At 39.4% G+C, this 26,710-nt stretch overlaps 1 protein-coding gene and 1 long non-coding RNA gene across 2 annotated transcripts in view; one reads left to right on the top strand and one right to left on the bottom strand.

The window, feature by feature from the left end:
• SUCLA2 (succinate-CoA ligase ADP-forming subunit beta) overlaps positions 1 to 19,758 on the bottom strand; it is a gene marked incomplete at both ends in the record, with an annotated part of 50,916 nt that extends 31,158 nt beyond the window's left edge. The window contains 4 exons of the mRNA XM_080689807.1: positions 7,096 to 7,258; positions 7,447 to 7,546; positions 13,034 to 13,214; positions 19,669 to 19,758. Of these exons, the coding sequence (XP_080545933.1) occupies positions 7,096 to 7,258; positions 7,447 to 7,546; positions 13,034 to 13,214; positions 19,669 to 19,758 (534 nt within the window). The remainder of the gene's footprint in view (positions 1 to 7,095; positions 7,259 to 7,446; positions 7,547 to 13,033; positions 13,215 to 19,668) is intronic.
• LOC308259062 overlaps positions 8,081 to 26,710 on the top strand; it is a 40,361-nt gene continuing 21,731 nt past the window's right edge. Inside the window, exon 1 of the long non-coding RNA XR_013961685.1 lies at positions 8,081 to 8,177. This is a non-coding gene — a long non-coding RNA (uncharacterized lncRNA). The remainder of the gene's footprint in view (positions 8,178 to 26,710) is intronic.

Below are 26,710 nucleotides of genomic sequence, written 5' to 3'. Positions count from 1 at the left end.
GACCCAGTGGGGTAGTGGCAGTGGCAGAGATATCACACCATAGGAGAACGCCCAACCTGGCACCCCTCATAGTCTAAAGCAGCCTCTATCGACTCCCTGGATCTGAGACTCTGTGATACAACCCAGTAAAAGAGTAGTGGGGTCTGAGATACCACAGACTCGAGATCCAGAGCACCTTAAGTGAAGTCATAGTGACCCAAGGGAAGAACCCAGAGAAGGCACAAACTCCCAAAATCATGGGAAAGAGGAATAACAATGGAGCAATGAACGCCCACAACCCCACAACATCAGAACCCGATAACAAAGAACTTCAGAGATCTCTATAAGATCAAATCAGGAAAATAACTGTAGAAATAATAGAGGTGTTTCAAAAAGAATTCAGAGAGAGCCAAAATGAGATAAAGGATGCAATTAATGAAGTAAAGGCCTCAATTCAAAGTACAAACAACCGATTAGACCACATGGAGAATAGAATCTCGCTCTTAGAAGATGAGCAATCCAAAAATGAACGCATAGTCTAATCTAGAAAAAAATATCCAACAGCAGGAATCTGACATTGAAGAAATATGGGCCCATTTTAAGAGAGCTAACCTAAGAATAATTGGAATAGAGGAGGGAAAAGAAGGTGAAACCAAAGGGATCAACAATCTCTTCAAGGAAGTAATAGCAGAAAATTTTCCAAACATAGAGCAAGAGGTCAATACACAGGTCAGAAAACTTATAGAACTCCCTTTAGACAGGATCGGAGAAGAGGATCCCCACGCCACATAATTGTCTAAATGACCAATGTGGGAAGCCAAGCAGAGAATCTTGAGGGCAACAAAAACAAAGGGCCAAGTGACATTCAGAGGCAAACCAATTAGAATCACTCCAGACTTCCCAAACCAAGTCATGAGAGCCAGAAGGGCTGGGAGTAACATATTCCAAACTCTGAAAGAAAACAACTTCCAGCCAAAAATTTCCTATCCAGCAAAACTTTCTATCAAATTAGATGGGGAAATAAGAAGCTTCCATGACAAACAGAAACTGAAGGAATTTATGTCTTCAAAACCAGCGCTAGAGAAAATACTCAAAGAGATTAACTACAAAGAAGAAATAGGTAACACACACCAGAACCAGAGAAATAAGATTTTTCACCCAACAGACAACTAAGGTTGGTTATCTGTGGAGATTCATTATTTATGTTAGTCTTTTACCTATCTCTAAATTGTATTGTTTGCTTTTATTGTTGCTAAGTTTTAGGATTTCTAGTTGGAATATTAATATACCTTCAGATATAGCATTTGGAAATATTTTATCCCATTCTATCAGTAACTTTTAACTCTGTTTACATTGTCTTTGGATATACAATTTTTTTTATTTTTTAGGGAGTTTATTTACCCTTTCGTTGCCTGTGCCATTGAAATCATATCCAAGAAATCACTTCCAATTTCAATGTTGTGAGGTTTTATGACCCAGATTTTCTTCTAAAAGTTTATAGTATTAAGAGTTATATTTAGGTCTTTTATCTATTTTGAGTTAATATGTGTATATGGGATTAGGTAAGGGTCCAATTTTATTCTTTTCCATGTAATTATTATTTTTCAACAATATTTAGTTAAAAGATTATTATTTCCTCCACCAAATATTCGTGGAAACCTTGTCAAAAATAACTTGACAATATATGGAAGCATTTTATCTCTAGGCTTTTATTTAACTCCAATGGTTTATATATCTGCCTTTAGAACAGTACTACACTGTTTCAATTATTGTAGCTTTATATGGTTTGAAATCAGAAAATATATATCTTCTAGCTTTGTTCTTTTTCAAGATCGTTTTGGGTATCTAGAGTCCATATTCCATATTAGGATAGATTTTTTTCTGAAAAATAAATATATAAATATATGATAGTTTCACCTAAAAAAAAGAAAAAATATATTCTCTGGTAAGAAAGAAAGCAAAAAGAAATAATGAAATGTTATCTTTAAGTTATCAAAAGCTTGGTATCAGACAAATGAAACTGTTATGTGAGATTATCATTTTTAATTTTGGATAAATTGCTATAATACTAGATGTCAACCACTAAGCCAAGCATGGGAAGGAGGGATGGGGAGGGAATGGGGTGGGGATCAGAGTGGGGCTGACTGGGCAATGTGTGCATATTTGTCTACAAAAGTTTTTTTTATACCATTATGATGTATGAATACAGTGCACCAATAAAAAGTTTTAAAGAATTAAATTAAATTTAAAAAATAATAATAATAATAAAAGAATTCATTTAGCCTTCTGAGATTAATGGAGAAAACTAAGTAAGTCTAAGTAAAGAGAGAGGCTTGAAATTATAGTCTAATTTTAAGTTACTCTGTAAGTTTCAAATGAAAGGGTATTCTTCATTTCCTCTCTAGCAAGGCAGTTCATAATTATAAGCTTTTACAGAGATCTAGAGAACAGGAAAAGATTCATACTTAAGAAGAGCCTGTTCAATTCTGTAATGCTATTAAAGTAGAATATAGATAAGTTAAATCTACAGATAACCATAAAATATATTCAGTGTTAAGAGGTGGAAACTAACAAAACCTTCAAAGGATGTGAACACTTTATTTTAGTTTTCCTTTCCTTTTTTTTTTTACATTAACTGATAAATGAAGAGCGAGAAAAGGCAACACTATTTGAGGGAAAAGGATAATACTGAAGTCTCACTAAAATAGTAAGTATCCAACAGAGCTATAAAGTTAACTTTAAGGCTTACAAATATGTGTAAAATTATAATATATAAAAGAAAGCCTTTATCTGTACTACTTCCATGAAGACTTGCATGGGTAAAGATCAGTTAAAACAATGAGTATAGTTTTTTTGTTGTTTTTTTTTTTAACTACTGGGGATGGAACCCAGGGGCATTCTACGTCCAAGCTACACCCCCCCCCCAGTCCTGTTTTTTAGTCTTTATTTTGAAACAGGTTCTCACTGAGTTGCAAAGGGCCTCAATAAGTAGCTGAGGCTGGCTGAGAACCACGATCCTCCTATCTCAGCCTCCCAAATGTTTGGAATACAAGTGTGCGCCACCACACGAGACTACAGTCTTGCATTTGAAGATCTAAACAGATTAAGTATTAGTTTAGCCTTTAAATCTTAGTGACAAATTTGCAATTTAATTTTAGCAAATAGTTGCAATTTTGAATAATACTATTTCTACTTTCTTAGCCTAAAGATTTCTGTTTACTTTAAAATATTTTTGAATTTAAAAGTGTATGATAAAGCAGCCACTTAATATAACAGATTTATTTTAAAAAACTAGAACATTTTGGAATTGTTGCAGCACATTATGCATCTATTTTAGACAAATTTATTAACTGACAGTTAAATGTACTACTCATTTTCAACAGATCGTAAGGTTTTACTAGAAAAATAAAGAGCAAATGTAATTTGTTAAATTAGATTTACTTTTTTGACCCAAAAGTAAATACCAATAGGCACTAGACAAATGTTAAGAAATCTGCTTTAACAAGAGTGTTAAACAGAGTATATACTTAAGCTGCTTTTTTTGGCACAATCAAACCTATGGTCAATATCTACCCAGGTATAGCAGTGTGACAAGTACTAAAGACCACCAGTAGAGCTTATGATTCATCTCTCCTATAACAAAAGTAACTGCTAATAAATAGTTGATTGATATACGTTGGATTTTTTTTTTTCCTTGGTACTGGGGATTCAAACCAGGTATGTTCTACCTCTCAGCTACACCCTAGCCCATTTTTTTTATTTTGAAACAAAATTTGAAACACAGTCTTGCTAAGTTACTAAAGCTAGCCTTGAACCTTCCTTCCTTTAGTCTTAGCCTCCCAAGTACTGGAATTACACGTATGTACCACCATGCCCAGCTACAGGATTTTTTTTTTTTTTTGGGGGGGGTGGTACTGGGGTTCCTGGAAGCCCTTCTACCTCCGGGCTACACTCCCAGACCTATTTTATACTTTTTTTTTTTTTTTTTTTTTTTTGGAAACAGGGTCTCTTAAGCCAGCACGGCTGGCTTCGAACCTGCACGATCCTCCTGTTTCCGGATTTTAATTCAAGAAAAAAAATGTTCTTTTTAGTTTAAATAGCTGACTGAATTTTGTTGTTTAACAAAGACCTACTCACCAAGATTCTCAAAAAAGTTGGCTATACCCTAAAAAGTAACATACAACTTCTACATAGATATAGTGTGATAACATCAAAGAACATTATATATGTCTCTAGCCAATTAGTTTTACTAGTATTATGCTATTTTTAGTCTGAATTGTTTCAATCATGTATTACTTTTGCAAATGAAATATTCTTTCCTCAACAAGACTCAAATAGGTCTCTGGAAATTAAAGTTCTTAAAATGAATTCAAATTTGATCTTTGTCCCACAAGCCTATCCTTAATAACATTCCATTTGATACATTTACTACAATCAAGATGAGTTTCTCTGAATAGGAGTCCTATCTTGATTTGTCCAGGTATTTGTATCTTGTTTCTGGCTATAACAAAAAGCAAAAGCATAACTAAAAAAATGATAGGTGCTAATATATAACACAAGCAAAAAGGAAAAAAAATGTGTAAGAGTATAATTTCTAAAATTTGTATAATTTGTAAGATTACTGTCATTTAATCTCTAAAATAATTTGCAAAACTAGATGCTACCACATAGAGAAACACATAGATGTGAAAGTATCACTTAAGAATTAAACAAGTGCCAGGAGTGATGGGACAAACCTGTAATCTAAGTACTTGAGGGGGCTGAGACAGGAGATTCAAGACCAGCCTCAACAGCTTAGCAAGACTCTCAGGAAACTACCAAGACCCTGTTTTAAAACAATAAATAAAAAGAGCTGTGTGTATAGCTCGGAGGTAGAGTGCCTCTGGGTTTAATGCCCAGTACCACAAAAAAGGAAAAAATTAAGCAATTCTTTTTAGCCTAAATTCTGAGTGGGTTTTTACTACCACCTAGTGTTATGCTTTAAGAAATACTTCTAGGTACATCCATACCACTCTGAACTATATTATGATGTGAGACTATAATACACCAATACAAGTATATTAAAAAAACAATAAAACTATACTAGAAATAATTGTAATAATTATACTAAAAATATAAGTACAGAGGGAAAAAATACAGAAAAAATACTATGAAAAAAACTATATTCTAATGTAGAAACACACTAGTAGAGAAAAGTACAGGGGAAACACTTCAAGTAATTAGTAAAGGCAATGGTTTTCCGGATAAGACTCCAAAAGCTCAGGGGAAAAAAAGCAGAAATTGAAAAATGAGATTACATCAAAAAGCTTCTGCATAGCAAAGGAAACAATCAACAGAATGAAAAGACAACCTACAGAAAGAGAAAATATATGCCAGCTATCCATTTGGTAGAGGGTTAATACTCTGACTATATAAAGAACTCAATAACCTCAACAAAACAAGTAATCCAGTTTTAAAATAGAATGATCCAAATATACACTTCTCAACAGAAGTGATACAAATGGCCAAATGGATGAAAGTGGAGGACATCATGTTAAGAGAAATAAGCCAGACACAGAAAGATAAGTTACTGAATATTCTTTCACACTGGAAACTTAAAAAAAGTCCACCTGAAAGTAAAAAAGAGGTTACTAAGAACTGAGAAGGGTGCTTGGGGAATAGAGGGAAGTTAGAAGAAAGGTGAGGTAACATGATATATGTATGAAAATATCACAAGGAATCCCATTTGTACAATATATAAATAATAAGTCTATTTACTAAAATAATAAAGATTAACATTTATGCAAAGGAACAATGTCATATTTAACAAAAAGTTTAATAAAAACTTTAAGAATATTAAGAAATGTTGATCTAGCCAGGCGTGGTACATGCTTGTTATCCCAGCATTCAGGAGGCGGAGACCAAAGGATCGCAATTCAGGGACAGCCTCAGCTACTTAGTGAGGCACTTTGCAACTCAGTGAGACCCTGTTTCAAAAATAAAAGACTAAAAAATAGGGCTGGGGTGTAGCTCGGAAGTAGAATGCACCTGGGTTCCATCCCCAGTACCCCCCACCAAAAAAAATAGTTGTTCTACATTTTTTTTTCTACATAAGAAAACTATTTTCATAACCTTTAAAATTTGTTACTCTAAATTATAATATTCTACATCGAATTGTTATGAGGGCTTCCTAATGTCAGTTAACATACAATTCAGCTTATAAAACCTAATACCCACCAAAATCCAGATAATTATAGTATGAAATGATTATTAATACTCTTCCCAAACACCAGGTTTATGAGAGGATTTTCACTGAACCTAATGCCTAAGTTCAATATTAAAATATTAGGTCTAGTAACGAGAGAAGAGCAAGGCTACTGTCATGTTGAGGGTGGGCTTGGGTTTTGGGGGTTTTTGGGGGGGTTTTTTTTGCACAACTGGGGATTGAACCTAGGGGTGTTCTACCTACAAACTACAACCCCAGCCCTATTATTTTTTATTCTTTATTTTGAAACAGGGTCTGACTGCGTTGCAAAGGGCCTCACTAAGTAGCTGGGGCTGTCCAAGAACCTCAATCCTCCTGTCTCAGCCTCCCAGATACTGGGATTACAAACATGCACCACCATGCCTGGCCTGTCCTGTTCTTTTAAACCATACTGTTTGCTGCTTAATGTCACCTTTAACTTACTAAGTACCAAATCATGTAGTGAAACAAAAATCAAGCTATAAAAAATATCAAGAAGTAGAAAAAAGGATGAAGCAATACACAGACTTTGGGATTCAGAGACTATACCTTTGATTAAAATATTCTACTATGCTAGAAATTATTTTCTTAATCTATGAAATCTAGAGATGATCCAGAAGTAAATTAACCTAGTCTTAGTAAATTAACATTTTGGAAATCCCATGAAACTTATTGTAACAGGGTTTTTCTTATAACTCTATCAAAATATTATAGATCAACTTTAATGGCATTTACCAGGCTGTTTTTAAAAAATGACATAATATTGCACTTGTGACCTATACAACTAGATTATAGATCATACTTTTAAAATATTTCCCATATAAATAACATTCAACTTTTGAAACTGAATGTCATAAATTCATTCCAATTGTGTTATGTCTATAATTACTCACTTGAAATGACCTTTCCATTGTTATTGCAAAGTAGTATTCTCTCCTGGGATATTTTCGCTCACAGACCAAAACTTGATTGCATATCCTGCCCTTTTCTCCCGTTTGCTTCGTAAACAACTTTTTCCCGATCATCTGTGAGGAAACAGCTTTTGCTTCTTCTGGACTAAAATTAAAAAAAGAGTTCAAAGTCTTCTGTCTTCCAATTGAGAAAAAAAAATCCACAATATAGCTAAAACCTTATCTCATTTAATATTTAAATCACAGCATTTTCAATTAATATTTAAATCAGCATTTTCATCAATTCAGCATCAATCTTTAATAATGATATTTTCTTTAAAAAATATGACTTACGAGAAAACTATCTTCACTCCACCTTTGAGGCCACTTTCAAATGTTCCTTTTCCTCTACCACCAGCTAAAACCTGTGCCTTTATCACAACATCTTTTGAACCTAGAAGAAAAGCATTTCTATTAAATATGAAGCAGAAGTCAAATGCAAAAGGCATGGTGTTTTATCTAGCATTCACAGTAGTAGATGTTAGTAAAGTCTCATTTATTCACAAAGTCAAAAAATGAAACATTCTGTGTACATAGATTTTCTAAATTTAAAATCTAGATTTTCTAGATTTGAAAGCTAGAATATTCGCCATTTAAAAGATACATGACTTAAGCCAGGCAGGGTGACACATGCCTGTAATTCCAGTACTTGGGAGCCTGAGACAGGAGATCACAGGAGTAGTGAGACTCACATCAACTTAGCAAGATCCTGTTTCAAACTAAAAATAAAATAGGGATGGGGGTGTAGCGCGGAAGTAGAATGTCTCTTGGTTCAATCCCTAGCACCACAAAAAATAAAATATCTATGACATTAAAAAGTTAGTCATTCAAGCCGGGCGTGGTGGCGCACGCTTGTAATCCCTGCGCTTGGGAGGCAGAGACAGGGGGATCGCACAGGTTCGAAGCCAGCCGCTCTGGCGTAAGAGACCCTGTTTCAAAAATATAAAATAGGTCTGGGAGTGTAGCCCGGAGGTAGAAGGGCTTCCAGGAACCCCAGTACCACCAAAAAAAAAAAAAAAAAAAAAGTTAGTCATTCAAATCACCTCTTAAAGTTGTATACTGAAGGCCGGGCGTGGTGGCGCACGCTTGTAATCCCCGCGCTTGGGAGGTGGAGACAGGAGGATCATGCAGGTTCAAGACCCTGTTTCCAAATAAAAAAAGTATAGAAATAGGTCTGGGAGTGTAGCCCAGAGGTACAAGGGTTTCCAGGAACCCCAGTACCACAAAAAAAAAAAAAGTTGTATACTGAAAATAATTTAACCATAATCAGATGCTTTAAATATCTAGCACTTTAGAAGATATTAAAAGTACTAAATTGAGGCTCAAATGTTTTAACTTACACACACACACACACACACACACACACACACACACTTCTTTTTTTTTCTGCACTAGAGATAGAACCCGGGGCATTCTACCTCCGAGGTACACCCCCAGCCCTATTTTTTTTTTTTATTCTTTATTTTGAAACAAGATCTCACAAAGCTGCAGAGGACCTCACTAAGTAGCCAAAGGCTGGCCAACAACTGCAATCTTCCTTTTTCAGCCTACCAAATGCTGGAATTACAAGCATATGCCACCACGCTCAGCTCTTGCCTCCCAATTCACGAGTAAACTTGCTATGTATTGTGAAAATCTGAGTGATTTATAAATACTATTTGGAACAGGAATATGCCATGATTGGGAAGATGTAAATTACCAGAATCAGTATTGATACCGATTAAGCCATCTCACCAACAGAAAGTCCTACTAATATATTTTACTGAACAGTAATTGTATAGAGAGTACTTATCAGAAATTACTTAGAAATTAGCCGGGCGTGGTGGCGCACACTTGTAATTCCCGCACTTGGGAGGCGGAGATAGGAGGATCACACAGGTTTGAAGCCAGCTGCGCTGCCTTAAGAGACCCTGTTTCCAAAAGTAAAAAAATTGGTTTGGGAGTGTAGCCCGGAAGTAGAAGGGCTTCCAGGAACCCCAGTACCACAAAAAAAAAAAAAAAAAGAAAAAAGAAAAAAAGAAATTACTGTATGAAAAACATTAGAAAATGCTGTTTATCAAGTCTTATGTGTATTTTATAAATAATCTGCGTTTTTTTCAACAGGTAAATTGATTACTCTGCCTTTTCTTCCCCTTTCTAATTGGCTACATAAAAACAATAAACTAGCTGTCTAGCCTAGATACTATCCATTGTTTTTAATCAAAGATATTCTCTCTTAGAAAAGCATGTTTCCAAGCTGGGCATGGTGGCGCACACTTGTAATGCCAGCATTTGGGAGGCTGAGACTGGAGGATTGCATTTCGCAGACAGCCTCAGCTACTTGGTGAGGCCCTCCACAACTTAGTGAGACCCTGTTTCAAAATGTAAAAATAAAAAACAGGGGAGGAGGTGTAGCTCGGAGGTTAAATGCCCCTGGGTTCCATCCCCCGACCCACCAAAAAAAAAAAAAAAGAAGAAGAAAAAAAAGAAAAAAAAAGAAAAGTATAAAGCCGGGAATGGTGGCACACACTTGTAATTCCAGCATTTGGGAAGCTGAGACAGGAGGATCACAGTTCGCAGACAGCCTCAGCTACCAAATAAGGTCCTTTGCAACTCAATGAGACCCTGTTTCAAAATAGAAGAATACAAAACAGGGCTTGGAATACAGCTCAGAGGTAGAATGCCCCTGAGTTCGATCTCCAGTACCGATAAAAAAAAAAAAATAATAATAATAATAATTTAAGAGCCTACTCATTTTGCCCATTTAGCATCTAGTCCACATCAAAGCAATATCAATTACTATGTCATGGCAAAATAATTAATATTTGAGGTCAGGGTTAAAGACCTCATTGATTATTCATTATACCTAAGCATAATGCAGTCTTTATAACAACTAGTCCATAAACATGCATTTGAACAACCCAAAGATGGGTACTCTACTACAAGGAAAAGTCATTCCCTAAAGTACATACAACAATGAGCCAACTAATCAATGAAGTAACAACAGAGTTTGTGATAAAATAAGAATCAATGTTGTATTTACACTTAAACAATTATTACAAAAAAGAGTGTCTAAAAAATTAATGATGTTCCAGGCATGGTGGTACACACTAGTAATCCCACTACTGAGGCTGAAACAGGAGGAATGTAGATTTGCTACCAGCTACTTAGTGAGGCCCTCTGCAACTTGGTGAGACCCTGTTTCAAAATAAAGAATAAAAAACAGGGCTGGAGGTATACCTCAGAGGTAGAATGTCCCTGGGTACAATCCCCAGTGCAGAAAATAAAAATCATGATGATGATGATGATGTAAATTAGCCTACTTAGAAAATGTTTATTACCTAAATTGGAAGATAACCCTATGAGTCTGTCACGGTAGAACCCATCTTTCTCATACCCCATATTCACTAGGAAATTATACTAGTTCTATCTTCAAAATTTATCCATAATCTTGGCCACTTCTCATCACTCTCTCTCACCTAAGTGACCCTTGTCTCCCACCAAATACTTTCAAAGCAGTAACCAAAGTGAGCAAATCATACTTTTCTACTTAAAACTTTGTACTGAATGCCCATTTCAATCAGTTAAAGCCACAGTGCTCACGATGGCCTGCAATGCCTACAAAACACATCCTACACCTTGCAGTCCCTGCGCCCTCCTCACTGCTTACTCTACTCCATCTACACTAGTCTCTTCACTGTTGCTGACACATTTGTGCCTTCAGGATGTGACTATACAGCTGGAGGAATAATCTGGAGATAGGACATCCTAATACAAAAAAAAAGGAAGAGGAGGAGGAGGAGAACTCATCACCCTTTAACATAATACATGGCTTTCTCGTATATCATTTGTGCATACAAGAGAGATTAACTCTGCTAAACTGTGTACATAAACTGGTAGGATTTGAAATGACACTATAAATAAAAAGCAGTGTATAGATAATATATTGTTTCATTCTTCTTTTTTTTTTTTTTTTTGGTACTACTGGGGTTCCTGGAAACCTTTCTACCTCCAGACTACACTCCCAGACCTATTTTTATATTTTTATTTGGAAACAGGGTCTCTTAAGCCAGCGCGGCTGGCTTCGAACCTGTGCGATCCTCCTGTCTCCACCTCCCAAGCGCGGGGATTACAAGCGTGCGCCACCACGCCCGGCTCATTATTATGTTCTCATTAAATATTTAGAAATATTAAAGCTAATTTTCTAAAGTCAAGATTTGTGTTAAGAAATTAATACAAGTTCAAATTGAAAAACTTACTATGGTTTCTATCATCAATAAAATAATATACATATAAACATAAGGAGCTATTTTATTTGTGTAATAAATATTAATATTTATTGATTAAGTGTCAGGTACTCATCTAAGACTTTGGGATATATCAATGAACAAATAAGACATGGAGCTTACATTCTAGAACTCAACTTACTTTTTTTTTTTTTTTTTTTGTGGAACCCAGAGGCTTTCTACCTCCGGGCTATACTTCCAGACCTATTTTCTATTTTATTTGGAAACAGAGTCTTGCTACGTTGCTAAGAGCCTCACTCAGTAGCTGAGGCAGCTTTGAACCTGTACAATGCTCTTGTCTCAGTCTCCCAAGTGCAGAGTTTACAAGCATGCGCCACCACGCCCGGCTTCAACTTCTTTTTTATCCCCCTTCGGTTCTTTGTTTTTCAATCAAAAACAAGGTTATCAAGGTAGTTATAGATTTCATTTTATCAGGAAAAATACTTAAAAATTTAAAATATTCCATAATATTTGACTTGTATATTAGTTAGCTTTTCATTGCTGTGACCAAGATATCTAACAAGAACAACACAGACGAGGAAAAGTTTACTTGGTTCATGGTTTGAGAAGTTCAGTCCATAGTTGACTGAATCCAAGGCAAAAATATCATGGTGGCAGGGTATGGCAGAGGAGCTACTCAGGGCAGCCAGAAAAGGGGTGGGAGGTGGGGGTAGGAGGAACAGACATAGTCCCTAAGGCCATGCTCTCAGTAACCTACCTCCTCAATGGAAAGGAAAAAAAAAAAAAAAAACCAAGGAAGAGAGTACTATACCTCTCTTTCCAATCCCACAAACAGCTAAGATTTAAGATTTCCCTCTACCATTTCCCTCTGCAACATAGTGAGGCCCTGTTTCAAAATAAAAGAATAAAAACTGAGGCAGGGGGTGTAGGTTGGAGGTCAAATATCCCTGGGTTCCATCCCCAAACCCACAAAAAAATAAAATAAAATAAAACAGAACCGGGCGTGGTGTCACATATTTGTAATCCCAGCATTCTGGAAGCTGAGACCAGAGAATGGAGGTTCACAGACAGCCTCAGCTACTTAGTGAGGACCTCTGTAACATAGTGAGACCCTGTTTCAAAATAAAGAATAAAACTTAAGGCAAGGGGTGTAGCTCAGAGGTCGAATGCCCCTGGGTTCTATCCCCAGACCCGCAAAAATAAATAAATAAATAAAAATAATATAGGGCTGGGGATGTAGCTCAGAGGCAGAATCCCCCTGGGTTTAACTCTGGAACTAGTACCACAGAGAGAGGGGGGAGGGGGGAGGGGGGAGGGGAGAGGGGGAGGAAGGTAGAGGGAGAGGGGGAGGGAGAAAAGCTAACCAAAGCCAGACATGGTGGTACACACTAATAATTCCAGTACTTGGGAGGCCGGGATAGGAGGATAGCAGGTTTGAGCTAGCTTCAGCAACTCAGCAAGAACCTCAGCAACTTATTGAGACCTTGTTTCAAAATTTAAAAAATAAGGGCTAGGATGTAGCTCCAAAGTAGGATGTATATGAGTTCAATCCCTACTTCCAATGAATGAATGAATGAATGAATGAATGAGTAAAAGCTAACTAAATCTTATCAAACTTCCTATGTCAAGGTAGCATAAGTTTCTTAACTTAATACCTAATTTTTTGGCAATTGCATAAGCTTCATCTGATGACTTTGCCACAAATCCTTTGGGAACAGAGACACCGGCTTCTTGCAACAATTCCATACTCATGTATTCATGTAGTGAGAGATTCCTTTGCTGTTGGTGCTGTACTTGGAGTCCATGATTATTAAACAATCCAGAATTTCCCAGAACCTAGAAAAATTAGGGATATATTTACATATTACAATGACTTGAGTTATTAAATATCATCAAAATATAATACTCAAGAGTACCTGAACTACAGCATATAACTAAAAGCTAATCTATCAGCTAATTATCAAATATTATACTTGTAGTTTTAACTATTTCCTCATCATCTCTACACCTTATCTTACATTTAAGCTTTACTACTATCTCTAATAACCTGTAGAGCATTTCTACCTGAATGCCAAATTCATATCTAAAAACAATCACATCATTGCCATCAACCCAAAAGTCTTTCCCAACTCTCCCTAACATTCTTTACGCCTAACCAATCATCGACACTAGATACGTGATGACTGAATGACTTGATACCATTACTCTTGCATACACTTAAGACTCAAAACCCTGATTTCACCTACAATGAACACTGGAGTGTGCTGCCCAGATTCCTCCTTCAGGACCAAGACACCTATAGCCCCAGCTGCTGGGAGTGCTGACTGCTAACAGCTCTCAGCTAAGTCCTCTCATTGGTGCCACCTTGGCCAAAGTCACACCTCCTTCCCATGGGCAACCTGTGCCCATTGGCATCAAAAAGGGTAGGGGAGGGATATACAGATACTTTACCACAGCTTGGGAGAATTCAGAAGGGCCATCCTAGTTCCAGAACTCTCACTGGAATGTCAGGTCTCTGTCTCAACTGCACCACAGTTCTACTTCTCCCTCTATTCAATTTTCCTATCCACCTTCCCACAGGTATTGATCCAGAGATCACTTTCCAATAAACTTCCACACAACTCTCCAACTCAGTCTCTAAACTCATCTCAAATCAATCTCTATCACCATCTTTAATGCATTCCTTCTAAATTATTCTTTTAGCTGGTACTTCTTTTACAAAGCCACTTTACATGCTTGTCCTTCACAACTGGAACATAAAAGCTTCCAAAAAAGGTAAGTACAAACTCTTACCTTTTTCAATCTACTTGGAACATCACTGTCCTATTAAATAATTATTGAGAATCTAAGCACTAGATATAGATCAGCGAACAAAATAACCTCACTCCTTTTGGTTAACATTCTAGAGTGGATTCACAGAAGAGGGAACAGAAAATAAGTAAACTTGTGCCGGATGACGGTAAGAGAAAGTAGAAAGAAAATAAAGGATAAGAGAGAGTGCTATTTTATACAGTGAACGAGAACTACAACATCCCTGAGAAGAGATGAGGAAGAATTATTCTTACAAAATGAAGTGAGTAGGAAGTAGTCTATACTTTACCACTTAAGCAGAAATGAGCATGTTTCAGCTTCCTGTATCAGAGTTGAAGGAGAGTGCACATCAGGAAGAGCTCTGGTTTCCAGGAGTCCTAAAGCCTAACTTAAAGCCTAGCCTTAACAACAAGGTGGAATGCCTGCCTCCTTTTTTCAAAGCCCTCAATCAATTTTACATGACAATACACAGAATAAATTAAGTACTATGAAAGCCATGTTAGACTGAAATCACACTTTTTGTGTGTGTGTGGTACTAGGGATTGAACCCAGGGGTATTCTACCTCTGAGCTACACCCCCAGCCCAATTTTTTATTCTTTATTTTGAAACAGGGTCTCACTAAGTTCTGGAGGGCCTCACCATGGAGCTGAGGCTGGCTACTAACCGGGATCCTCCTGTCCCTGCCTTCCAAGTACTGGGATTACAACCATGCGCCACCACACCTGGTTTGGAATCACACTTTTAAGTTTAATAAACACATATCCATTACCTCCAAACACAATGCAGTATACTAAAACATGATTCATATGAAACACACAGTATCTTCTTTTTCTTCTTTTCTTGTTGTACTGGAGATTGAATACAGGGCTTTGGACATGCTAAGCAAGTACTCTACCACTGAGCTATATACCCAGTCCCAAAACACAGAGTTTTTTTTTTTTTTGTTTTTGTTTTTTTTTTTTTGGTGGTACTGGGGTTCCTGGAAGCCCTTCTACCTCTGGGCTACACTCCCAGACCTATTTTATTTGGAAACAGGGTCTCTAAAGCCAGCGCGGCTGGCTTCGAACCTGCGCGATCCTCCTATCTCCGCCTCCCAGGTGCGGGGATTACAAGCGTGCGCCCAGAGAAACACAGAATATTTTAAAAACTGAATTTAAATGAGCTACCTAAATCTGCTTCTTAATGTGGGTTCATAATCTGCTAAATTAAAATTAAATCTGCTTCTGCAGATTCCTGGACCTAATCTTGTTACAAAATTAGAATCTCTGGACTGGACCCAAGGAAATCTGCATTTGTAACAATTTACTTGGTTGATTTGGGGAGGGGGGGTAGGACTAGGGATTGAACCCAGAAACAATCTACCTCCACACTAAAATCCTAGCCCTATTTTTTTTTTAATTTGGAAACAAGGTTTCACCAAATTGCCAACAGCATCACTAAGTTGCTAAAGCTGGCTTCAAACCTGCAATCCTCTAGTCTCACCTCCCAAGTATGAAGATTACAGGAGTGCACCACCATGTCTGGCTTTAGCTGACTCTTAAGTCAGTTTGCTCTCAATCACATATAAAAACAACTTATTTCTGATTCATTTAATAAGTTAAATCCTTGCTACCATTTTACCTGGGGGACTAAATTTCTTAATTTTTGTCACTTCAATATTAAAAGCTAGTAACCTGCCAAAGTGTTCTGTTTAACTATCTTCCAATCCAGAAATCTCATTCCTAGATCTATAATCACCAGAAATTAGTCCTATGTTTACCATAAGACATATATAAACACATCCATAGCAGGCTTATTCATAAAAGACAAAAAATGTAAATGTCTTGATTGCCCATCAAAGAACTATTGCTCAAACAACAGTAGATTAACAAACAATGTTGAGGAAAAGAATCCAAACGCAAGAATATATGCTTACATAATCTCTCTTTATACATAGTTCAAAACCAATCAAAATCAGACTATGGTAGTAGAAGTCAGAAGGGTGGTTATCTTCTATAAGTAGGTATTAATAAAGAGAGAGAACATGGAACTTTATAAGAGTTGAAAATACTATGTATCTTGATCTAGATGGTGGCTACAGAGGTACATACATAAATAAAACAAAGGGGGCAGGAGTGAGCACCTAACATAAGCCTGGTCATACACTCAAATATGTTTTTGAATGCTTATATACAAAACACTGTGCTAAAAATAAAACAAAACCAACTTGGTCCCAGCCACATTGTTCACAGGCATGTAAATGAACAACTGCAACACATAGAACACTAGGTAAGAAGTATATAAGTCACTAGGTGGCACCTAATAAGCGGAATGGAACAGAAAAAAGCCATAGAGCTGGGCGTGGTGGTGTACATTTGTACTTGGGAGGCTGAGACAGGAGGAACGCAAGTTCATGACCAGCCTCAGCTACTTAGTGAGGGCCTCAGCTACTTAGTGAGGCCCTCTGCAACTTAGTGAGACCTTGATTCTAAAATAAATAATAAAAAATAGGGCTGGGGTATAGCTCAGAAGTAAATGCCCCAGGGGTCAATCCCTAGTACCACAAAAAAGAGAAAAAAAAAGCCATAAAAGCCTGATCCGTTTATAAAAAGAAAAATCTAACAGCTATAAAAATAGGATTATTTTAGGGACAGATTAATAGAAAAATCTGAACCTGAACAATATATTCAATATTCATGTTATATTAATGTTAAATTCAATAAGTATGTTAATTATATTAGTTATTTGGGAGAGTGCCCTTATTCTTAAATACTCAAGTATCTGGGGGGAAAGTACTTGCAATTTACTCTCAAATTGTTCTGCAAAAATAAATTAATGCAGCTGGGCGTGGTGGCGCATGCTTGTAATCCCAGTACTTGGAAGGCTGAGACAGAAGGATGGGAGTTTGCGGACAGCCTCAGCTACTTAGTGAGGCCCTTTGCAACTCAGTGAGACCCTGTTTTAAAAAAAAAAGAATAAAAAACTAGGACTGGGAGTGTAGCTCAGAGGTAGACTGCCCCTGGGTTTCATCCCCAGTACTGCAAAAAATAAAATAAATAATGTGTGTGATTTTATACAAGCGTACAAAATATATGCATATAATTTTAAAAGTTAAAGGATATATGGCAAAAAGTTAAAATTATGTGAAGGCAGCTACAAGTATTCACTGTACTATTGCTAGAAATTTTCTATCAGTTTGAGATTCTTTCCCCCCCAAAAAGTTGAAGGTAGACCCATGATACAAAACTTTATTATTTTCTTTCAAATACTTCTATTTTCAAAGAATTAGTACACATAAGGTATTTTTGAAAGCTTTTATTCCACTTACAGCGTTTTAACATCTGAAGTATTCTGGTCCTCTTTCCATGAACCACTAGAAGATATAACTTTAAGAGTATTACCAATTTTTAATTTTGTAGGTAATACAAATTCCTGGATAATCTCAAGGACTCCCACATTTAAGGATTTATTGGCCTTGATATTATTATTTACAAGGTTCCCACTGCCTGGGAGGAAAGGTTGCTCAAAGGGTACAAAGTTACAATTAGATAGGAGGAGTAAGTTCGGGTGTTTTATTGCAAGGCAGAGTGACTAAGTATTACTAAGTAATAATGCTCTACTTATTTTAAAGCAACTATAAGACAATATCTTGAATGCTCTCACCACAGAGATGTTTGAAAATTTGGATATCCTAATTACTCTGATATACATGTACTGAAAGTATGTACGTATATATGTGTGTATATATGTATATATGTGTGTGTATATGTGTGTGTGTGTATATATATATATATATATTGAAACATACTGAATCCCTAAAATATGTACAGTCATATGACAACTAAGAAAAAAAATAAAACTTTAAAAAAAGATTTCTACTGCCAAAAGAATATCAATTACTGGCCAGATATAAGAAAATCTCTTATTCATAAGCTCATAATCTGAACTATTTTCAACAAAAATACAGAAACACTGGAAAAGGGTCAGAGGAGTAAGCAAAACATTGAGAAGAATTGCTAAACTCAATGTGTGACCTTGAACAAGGTTCCTAACACTATGACCCCTTTATGTCCCCATCTAAAAAGGAAGAGGTTAAGGTCTTTGAAAACTCTGAAGCTGGTATTTCTTAAGGCCAGAGTAGAAAAGAAGAGAAACTGTTATAAAGACAATAAATTAGATATTCCCATATGGAGAAACTTATATTTCCCAAAGGCAAAGATTATGATTCGGATTAAAATATATTTGTTTACCACATTATTACCATATTCTACAATCTAGGCAGCACCCTTTTAGAAAGTGCAAGACCAAAATGTGTGGGTGAGTGCACACACACACACGTCTCTTCTATTAGGAAACAAAGTCCTGGAACTCACTGCACCTAAGATAGAGTATAAATGCTTTAAAATAAATAAATAAATAAATAAAAAGATCCGGGCTTGGTAGTGCACACTTGTAATCCCAGCATTTGGGAGGCTGAGACAGGGGATCGTAGGTTCCCCGACAGACTCAGCTACTTAGTGAGGCCTTTGCAACTCAATAAGACAGTATTTCAGAATAAAGAATGAAAAATAGGGCTGGGAGTGTAGCTCGGAGGAAGAATGACCCTGAGTTCCATCCCTAGTACCAAAAAAAAAAAAAAAAAAAAGCCTAAACCTATTCATTTACTGCATGTCTGAGGAGTTACTTCAGAGCACAACCTAAAAGTTACTCAAGAAGCCAAGCATGCTCTTCCACAGTATCTTGGTGTCAACAGAAGAGAATGGGTCAATTTTTTGTGTTATTGAAGCTGTACAGCAATATCAAGCACACAGGCTTCGCAACCTACCTGAATTAAATCTCAATTTCCACCTCATTTGTTACCTAACGCAAATTACTTGTTCTCTTAGCCACAGTATCTTTGTCAAAGATACAGGTCTTAATGACTCCCTCAAAGTGTTACAGAAAAGTCTAATGGACTTAACACAGTACTTGATACGCTATAAATACTCAAAAACAAAGCAACGACAAAAACAGAAACATTATTTTCTTCCCCAAACTGAGAAGCCGGAAAAGTTCATCTTAATACCACCACTCACAAACCGAACAAAGCACAACCAACTCCTCCGAGAGGGCAGGCGGGCTGGCAGGGCGGTCGGCTTCAGTCATCCCTACCTATGACAGCTCAAAAGACGCGAGAGTACACTTGAAGGGCATCGCCGCGCCAGGGGCCCACGGAGGCGGCACTCGGGGCGCCGCCGATCCCGGGGTGGGATGGCAGCAGGCCCGCCGCGCCGAGGTCGGACCTCCGCGCGGACTGATGGCGAGGCAGAGCGGCGCGAACACGGGCGGCTCCAGTCCTGGCGAGCGGCACCCCTGGGCAAGCCGCCCGCACCCAGGAAATGTCACCGCAGGCGGGGTGACCCCGAGCCGGACCCTGGGTGCCCTCCGTGCTCGCCCACAGGCGCGGGGGCCCACCTCGCCCTGCCCACCCTTGAGGGGAAAGCAGGAAGGCGGCAGTACCTGGGCGGCGGCCCGCAGCGCCGTCCGGGGCCGGTGGCTGCGCAGGGCGGCGGCGGCCAGCAGCCGGCTGTAGAACATGGAGGCCGCCATTCCTGAGTCCGACCCGGCACCTCGCCCCTCGCGCAGGCGCACAGGCGCGACGCGGCCCCGGCGCCGCCGCACGACGCGCTCGTGACGCACGGGGGCGGGGCCTCCGGTTAACCCCGCCGCTGCCGGACTGCCGCGAGGGTGCGGGTGGGCTTGGTCCTGCTGCTGCTGGGCTGGGCTTGACGTCAGCGGGGCGAACTTTGACCTTTGGCACTTTCCCTGCAGGTTCATTCTCAGACCTCTGGTCAGAGGCTAAGGAAACACTTCTAGAGAAACCAGTGGAAAGGCCACCAGCGCCGCCATTCATTTGATCTTCTCTGACCCTCAGTTACCTCATCTATAAAATAGGGTTCCCTCAGGAAATGATTCCTCATTTGTGATTTGTGCCAATCACTGCGTTGAGGCTATGGAATACACTGTGTGTGTGTGTGTGTGTGTGTGTGTGTGTGTGTGTGTGTGTGTGTGTGTGTTTCTACCCCTCAGCCCTATTTTATTTTTTACTTTGAAACAGGGTCTAGCTAAATTGCTGAAGCTGGCCACGAACCTGGAATTCTCCTGTCTCAGGCCTCCCAAAACTGGGATTATAGTGTACACCCCCCGAATAAAAGAGCGAGCAAGCGTGAGAGAGAAACATCTCTTCCAACCCTCATAAAGAAGACAGACCGTTGGCTCTACCACTGGAGCATTTTATTTTATTATTTTATTTTGTGTGTATGGCAGTGGGGATTGACCCCTAGGACGGTTTAACACTGAGTTTCACCCCCGACCCCCAACCTTTTTTTTTCTTTTTGTGGTTCTGAGGATGGAACAAATCAGCACCATTCTACTTCCGAGCTACACCCCCAGCCCTATTTTTTATTCTTTATTTTGAAACAGGGTCTAACTGAGTTGCAAAGGGCCTAAGTAGCTGAGGCTGTCCATGAACTGCAGTCCTCCTATCTCAGCCTTCTAAATGCTGGGATTACAACCATGCATCACCACACCCGACTTTATTTTTTATTTTTGAATCAGGATCTTACTAAGTTGCTCAGACTGGCCTGGAACCTGTAGTTCCCTGTCTCAGCCGCCCAAGTACTGGGGTTACAGGTGTGTGCCACTATTCCGGGCTGGGGACTTTTTAAAAATGCCATCCTCAGACCCTAGCTGAGTGAGGGATGAGGACATACAAATTTATGTGAGGTCTTTAGATCAATCAGATACTCTGAGCCAAAAGAAGCACATTAGATCTGACCACTGATCCAAAGACTAGGCAGCCATTCAGCTCTCAGCATCAGTGAGCTCTAAAATGTTGGAAGGCCAAATGCTGTGGTGCACACCCATAATCATATCACTTGGCAGGCTGAAACAGGAGGGTCACAGGTTCAAGGACGGTTTCAGCAACTTAGTGAAACCATAGCAACCTGGGGAGACCCTGTTCAAACTAAAAAAAAAATAAAATAAATAAAATAGGTCTGGGGGTATATCTCACAGGTAGATGCCCTTGGGTTTAATAGCCAGTACCAAAAAAATAAAAATTAGAAATGTGTGGAAGTGCCGGGCATGGTACTCACGCTTGTAATCCCAGCACTCAGGAGGCTGAGACTGGAGGATCGCAGTTTGCGGACAGCCTCAGGTACTTAGTGAGGCTCTCTGCAACTCGGTGAGACTCTGTTTCAAAATAAAGAATAAAAAATAGGGCAGGGGGTGTAGCTTGGAGGTCAAATGCCTCTGGGTTCCATCCCCAGACCTGCAAATAAATAAATAAATAAATAAATAAATAAATAAATAAATAAATAAATAAATAAGTGGCATTTTTAAAAAGTCCCCAGCCCAGAATAGTGGCACACACCTGTAACCCCAGTACTTGGGAGGCTGAGACAGAGAACTACAGGTTCCAGGCCAGTCTGAGCAACTTAGTAAGATCCTGATTCAAAAATAAAAAATAAATTTGGTAGGCAGGATATTAACTAAGGAGTAGGTGGATGTGGCTGTCAGGTTTTACCCAGGCTCTGGCACCTATTCTTGAGGCACAGTGGCAGAATCCTTGGAACAGCATGGTGTTAAAAGAAGGAGGAGGAGGAGGAGGAGGAGGAGGAGGAGGAGGAGGAGGAGGAGGAGGAGGAGGAGGAGGAGAAAGAAAAGAATAAGGGCTTTTACAGCTCCCCAAATCTCTGTGTTCTTAAACATCATAAAGGCAGGCCCTCCCTGCAGGCTTTTCAGTCCCATTGGCACTAGCAAAGGGATGTTTGCATTGCTGATAGATGTTCTAAACTGTTAGAGAAAGGGACTGGGCGTGGTGTTGCAGGCCTGTAAACCCAGTACTTGGGAGACTGAGACAGGGGGATTACAGGTTTGATGATAGCCTCAGAAACTTGGCAAGGCTTTTAGCAACTTAGTAAGACCCCATTTCCAAAAAAAAAAAATTAGGTCTAGGAATGTAGCTCAGAGGAAAAATGCCCCTAGGTTTCATCTTCAGCATCAAAAAAGAGGAAAACAGGAAAAGGGGAGAAATGAGTGTTGGCAGTTTAGATGTCTCTTGTTCCACCTCCCTGCTGCCACTACATTTAGTCAGGTAAGACCTGATTATAAGACTAGTTAAAAGGGGAGTAAGGGCCCTATCAGTTTCCCTTGGGAGCACATATTCTATCACACACTAAGAGGGCTCACTTACTGTCAATCCAGCTCTCCTTTTGCCATTGTAAGCAACCATCTGAGTCCAAGACCAAGTATTTTAGGGACATATGGTAAACCTAGAATAAGGATCAGAATTCAAGAGGGTAAAATGATACTGAGCCACCTACCTGCTAGCCTTGTTATGTCTTTAGGCAACCAACCTTAAATATGAAACTGAGAGTCAGGCCTGGTGTGCACACTTGTAATCCCAGTACTTAAGAGGCTGAGACAGGAGGATTGCAGATTCGCCACCAGCCTCAGCTATTCAGTGAGGCCCTTCACAACTTAGACCCTGTTTCAAAATAAAGAATAAAAAAAAATTGACCTGGGGATGTAACTCTGAGGTAGAATGCCCCTGGGCTCCATCCCCAGTACTGAAAAAAAAAAAAAAAAAGTTTAACTGAAATTGCTTTACCCAGAAGCTACTTTTTTCACAACAAAAACTTATACAACCCTTCTATACAAGGATCTTAGAAACTAACAGCAGGCAGTACAGAATAGCAGAGTATAATAAGTGGAATAGATGCTGAGTTGTTTCTGATTATTTTTTGGGGGGGCACTGTATGTGTAGAAAAGAAAAGGTTCTCCAAATATAATGGAAGTCTTGCCCTTGACCTTTGTCTTTATCTGCCTTCTACTAGGAGAATGAGAGGGAAGGGTTTCAGGAAAAAAAGGGGGAAAGAAATTTCCTGAGGGGAAGGCTAATTTTTCCCATCCATTAAATTATTTTTTTAGGCCCTAAACATTTTGTGGCCCAGAGACAAAGTCGTAAATACTGTGACTTACTTTAACTTTAGAATTAATAGAAGTACAAAATGCTATCAAAACTTTTTTTTTTTTTTTTTTTTTGCAGTACTGGGGATAAAATCCAGGGGCATTCTACCTCCAAGCAACACACTCAGCCCTATTTTTTTTTTTATTCTCTTAATTGAAACAGGGTCTCACTGAGTTGCAAAGAGCCTCACTAAGTAGCTGAGGCTGTCTAAGTAGCCAAGGCTGTACACGAACCACAATCCTCCTATCTCAGCCTCCCAAATGCTAGGATTACAAGCGTGCACCACCACGCCCAGCTTAGAAACAATTATAATATATTTGCTTTAGCATAACAGGGCTGAGATGAATAACAGTGATTTATTAATCACTTATTGCTTTGCCACATTTTTTGCATACATATTCTTAGTAGTCCTGACAACAGTCCTGCATTTTAAGGAAGAGAAAATAGAGGCTTAGAAACAATAGGTCCTTGCCCAGTGTCACAGCTTTGATTTCGGTAGTTCCCCAATTCAGGATAGAATCTGAGATTATAACTGAGATTCATACCCCTCTTGTCATTCTCTTTAACCCCTTACCTTTCACTCCACTTAACCAATAGTATTCATCACCTAAAGGAAAGAATGATAGAGGATAGGGTTTAAGCCGCAAATAAATACATAGGCTTTAACTGCAAGGCACTGGACTTTAACCTTCAGAAGCCAAAGCCCTGAAGAACTCAAGGAAAGTGCATGCTTTGAAATAGAATCAGAACCACCTCAGCCCTGGGGGGGTGGGGGGTGAAAAGAGAAGCCAGACACTCAGTGGTGGCTCTTTGAGAAGGATCCTTGTGCTGTGTGCTCCCTTGGGCCACTGTGTCCAGGACAAAGGGCAAGTTAATCCCTAGAGAAATTGGGAATCTAGAACAAGGAGTACTGGAAGGACACCCAAGATCTCTAAGTCCCTGGAGCACAGGAAGGGGTAGAAACCTTTGGCAGACTGTGTGGCAGACTGTGTGTCCCTGCAGATGTAGCTCAGTCATATTCCTAGGACTTGTCCTACCTCACCAGAAGCCTGGAAGAGTGCCCAGTGCTCTTGAGATATTTGTAGATAAGCACAAAGAGCCAGCAGGTAGAATCAAAGAGGTCAGACCCACAATGAGCAATGAGGCAGAGAGATGGGAGGAGTTGTGGCAATTAAGTGCCGCCTTAGATGATAAAACTAAGGACTAGATGTTTCCTTTGATCTATTGCTACATGTATTTCCCAGATCTAAGAAGGAGGGAAAGAGCATAGATCCTGGGTTTTTTGTTGTTGATTGGGGTGGGGGTGCAGTGGGGGTGGAACCCAGGGGCCTTCTACCTCCGGGCTTTATATTATATTTGGAAATAGGGTCTCACTAAGTTGCTGAGAGCCTTACTAAGCTGCTGAGGCTGCTTTGAACCTGCAATCCTCCTGTCTCAGCCTCCCGAGTACTGAGATTACAAGCGTGCACCACCACGCTGGGCTTAGATCTTGGTTTAAAAGAGGTTAAATAGCAATTGACTTCAAAGAGAATACTGGAATTCAAGTTCAGATTTAGGAAAGTATTTCTCATAGACATGAACACACAATGAACTTGGTATTCCTGCATCACTAGCTCTCAACCCTGGCTATATCCGAAAATCACTTGGAAAAGCTTACAGAATATGTTTGCTGGGGCTCCCCAGTAGAAGAGTATCATTGAATTGTCTGGGATGGGCTCCGGTAGTGTTTTGTAAAAGTTCCTCTTGTGTTTTTGTTGTTGTTGTTGTTGTTGTTTTGTGGGTTTTTTTCTTTTTTTTTTTTGCGGGTCTGGGGATGGAACCCAGGGGCATTTGACCTTCGAGCTACACCCCCTGCCCTATTTTTTATTCTTTATTTTGAAACTGGATCTCACTGAATTGCAGAGGGCTTCACTAAGTAGCTGAGGCTGTCTGCAAACCGTGATCCTCCAGTCTCAGCCTCCCGAATGCTGAGATTACAAGGGTGCGCCACCATGCCCAGCTTCCCCTCGTGTTTTAATGAGTGCTCAGGGAGGACAAACACTCCTGTCCTGTCTTTCTGCTGTCCTCTCTTTCCTCCTGGGAGTGGTCAGAAGGGGGAGTATGCAACCGTGGAGGGGTGTTGGATTTAAAGTCCATAGATCTATAGTTCAATTCCAGCTCTGCTACATGTTAGTTGTATGATCTCAAGTAAGTCACTCGTCCTCTTTGTGTTTAGCTTCCATGGTTGTAAAGACAGGTGTATTCATTTCCTATCACTGCTTTAACAAATTGCAGTGACTCTACAAAATAAAAACAGAAATTTCTTCTCTCACAGTTCTGAAGGCCTCAAGCCCAAACTCCTTATCACTGGGCTCAGGTCAAGCTGTGGCTCCCGTCACGCCTCTGCTTCTGCAGCTGTACTGCTCTTTCTCTTTGGTTGGTGTCAAACCTCCTGCAGTTGTCTTGGGATACATAGGATTGCAAAAGAAAAGAAAGAGTATGAAAGCAGAATTCCTAAGACGGCCGTAACATCCTCCTCACATTCTGCTGTTTTAGTCAGTATCCGCGGATGGGGCCTTTGCTCTGTTTATTTTGTGTACTAGACAAATAAATAGTCTGTCATTTTGTGTACCTTTAAAAAGAAAGAAGTATTATCAGAGCAGGATGGAATAGCCAGTTTGGGGAGAATTCCAGCATCCTCCAGGCTGTGAGTACAATATTTCAGGATGAGTGGGACCACTCCTGGGCAAGGCCTGGAGTTGGGCAGAGGAGCAGCCCAGCCCCTGGCTCCTCCACCCACCCTTCAGCTTACAATGTGGATACACTAGGGAGATGAGCCCTAAGAAGTTCTGTCAGTGGTAATGCCACGGTAATTACTGGCACACCCTGTCCAACTGGTTGGGATCCCTGAGGAAGGGAATTTGGTATGTGCATTCCCCAGCTAGAGTAGGTAACTTCTAAGTGGGTTGATTCTACGTCTCTCATCTGAGTCATAAATGTCAGTGTAGTGCCTTTTTCCTTTCATGGATATTTATGGATTATGCAACTCATGCCACCTTTTCACACACGGGGGAGGGGAGTCATTTATTAGTTTGTGTAAATACATTGGTATAGAGAAGAGCAGTTTTCATTCCTGCGTTTATTTTATGGTGCTCGTGTGTGAGTCACTGTTCTGGGCACTGAGGCTACTGAGATCAAAGACGTTCTCCTGACCTCATTGCATGTATGCAAAGGTAGACCCATGTCCATTCCAACTCTTTTAAGCGCAGTTAAGACAGTCTATAAATACAAACAGATTTTATTGGAGGCTTTTGGGTAGCAAAATGGACTTACAATGAAATAAAGGAAAACTTGAAACTGACTACAAAATGTGATATCTGAAATATCATGGACTGTCCTCCTCACCTAACCATCCCATCTGAGCCCCCAGCTTCCTATTATATTTTAGGAGCAGCCTGCTCTTTTTAATAGGAATTCCTATGACCAGGAACCCTATCAGGCCCCAAAGTCCTCCCAGGCCCAGTGAGAGGAGGAGCCTGCCTTCCTGTT

This window comes from Muscardinus avellanarius (genome assembly GCF_963383645.1).
Source record: "Muscardinus avellanarius genome assembly, chromosome: 2".
NCBI lineage: Eukaryota > Metazoa > Chordata > Mammalia > Rodentia > Gliridae > Muscardinus > Muscardinus avellanarius.
This window is presented reverse-complemented; position numbering and strand designations above follow the sequence as displayed.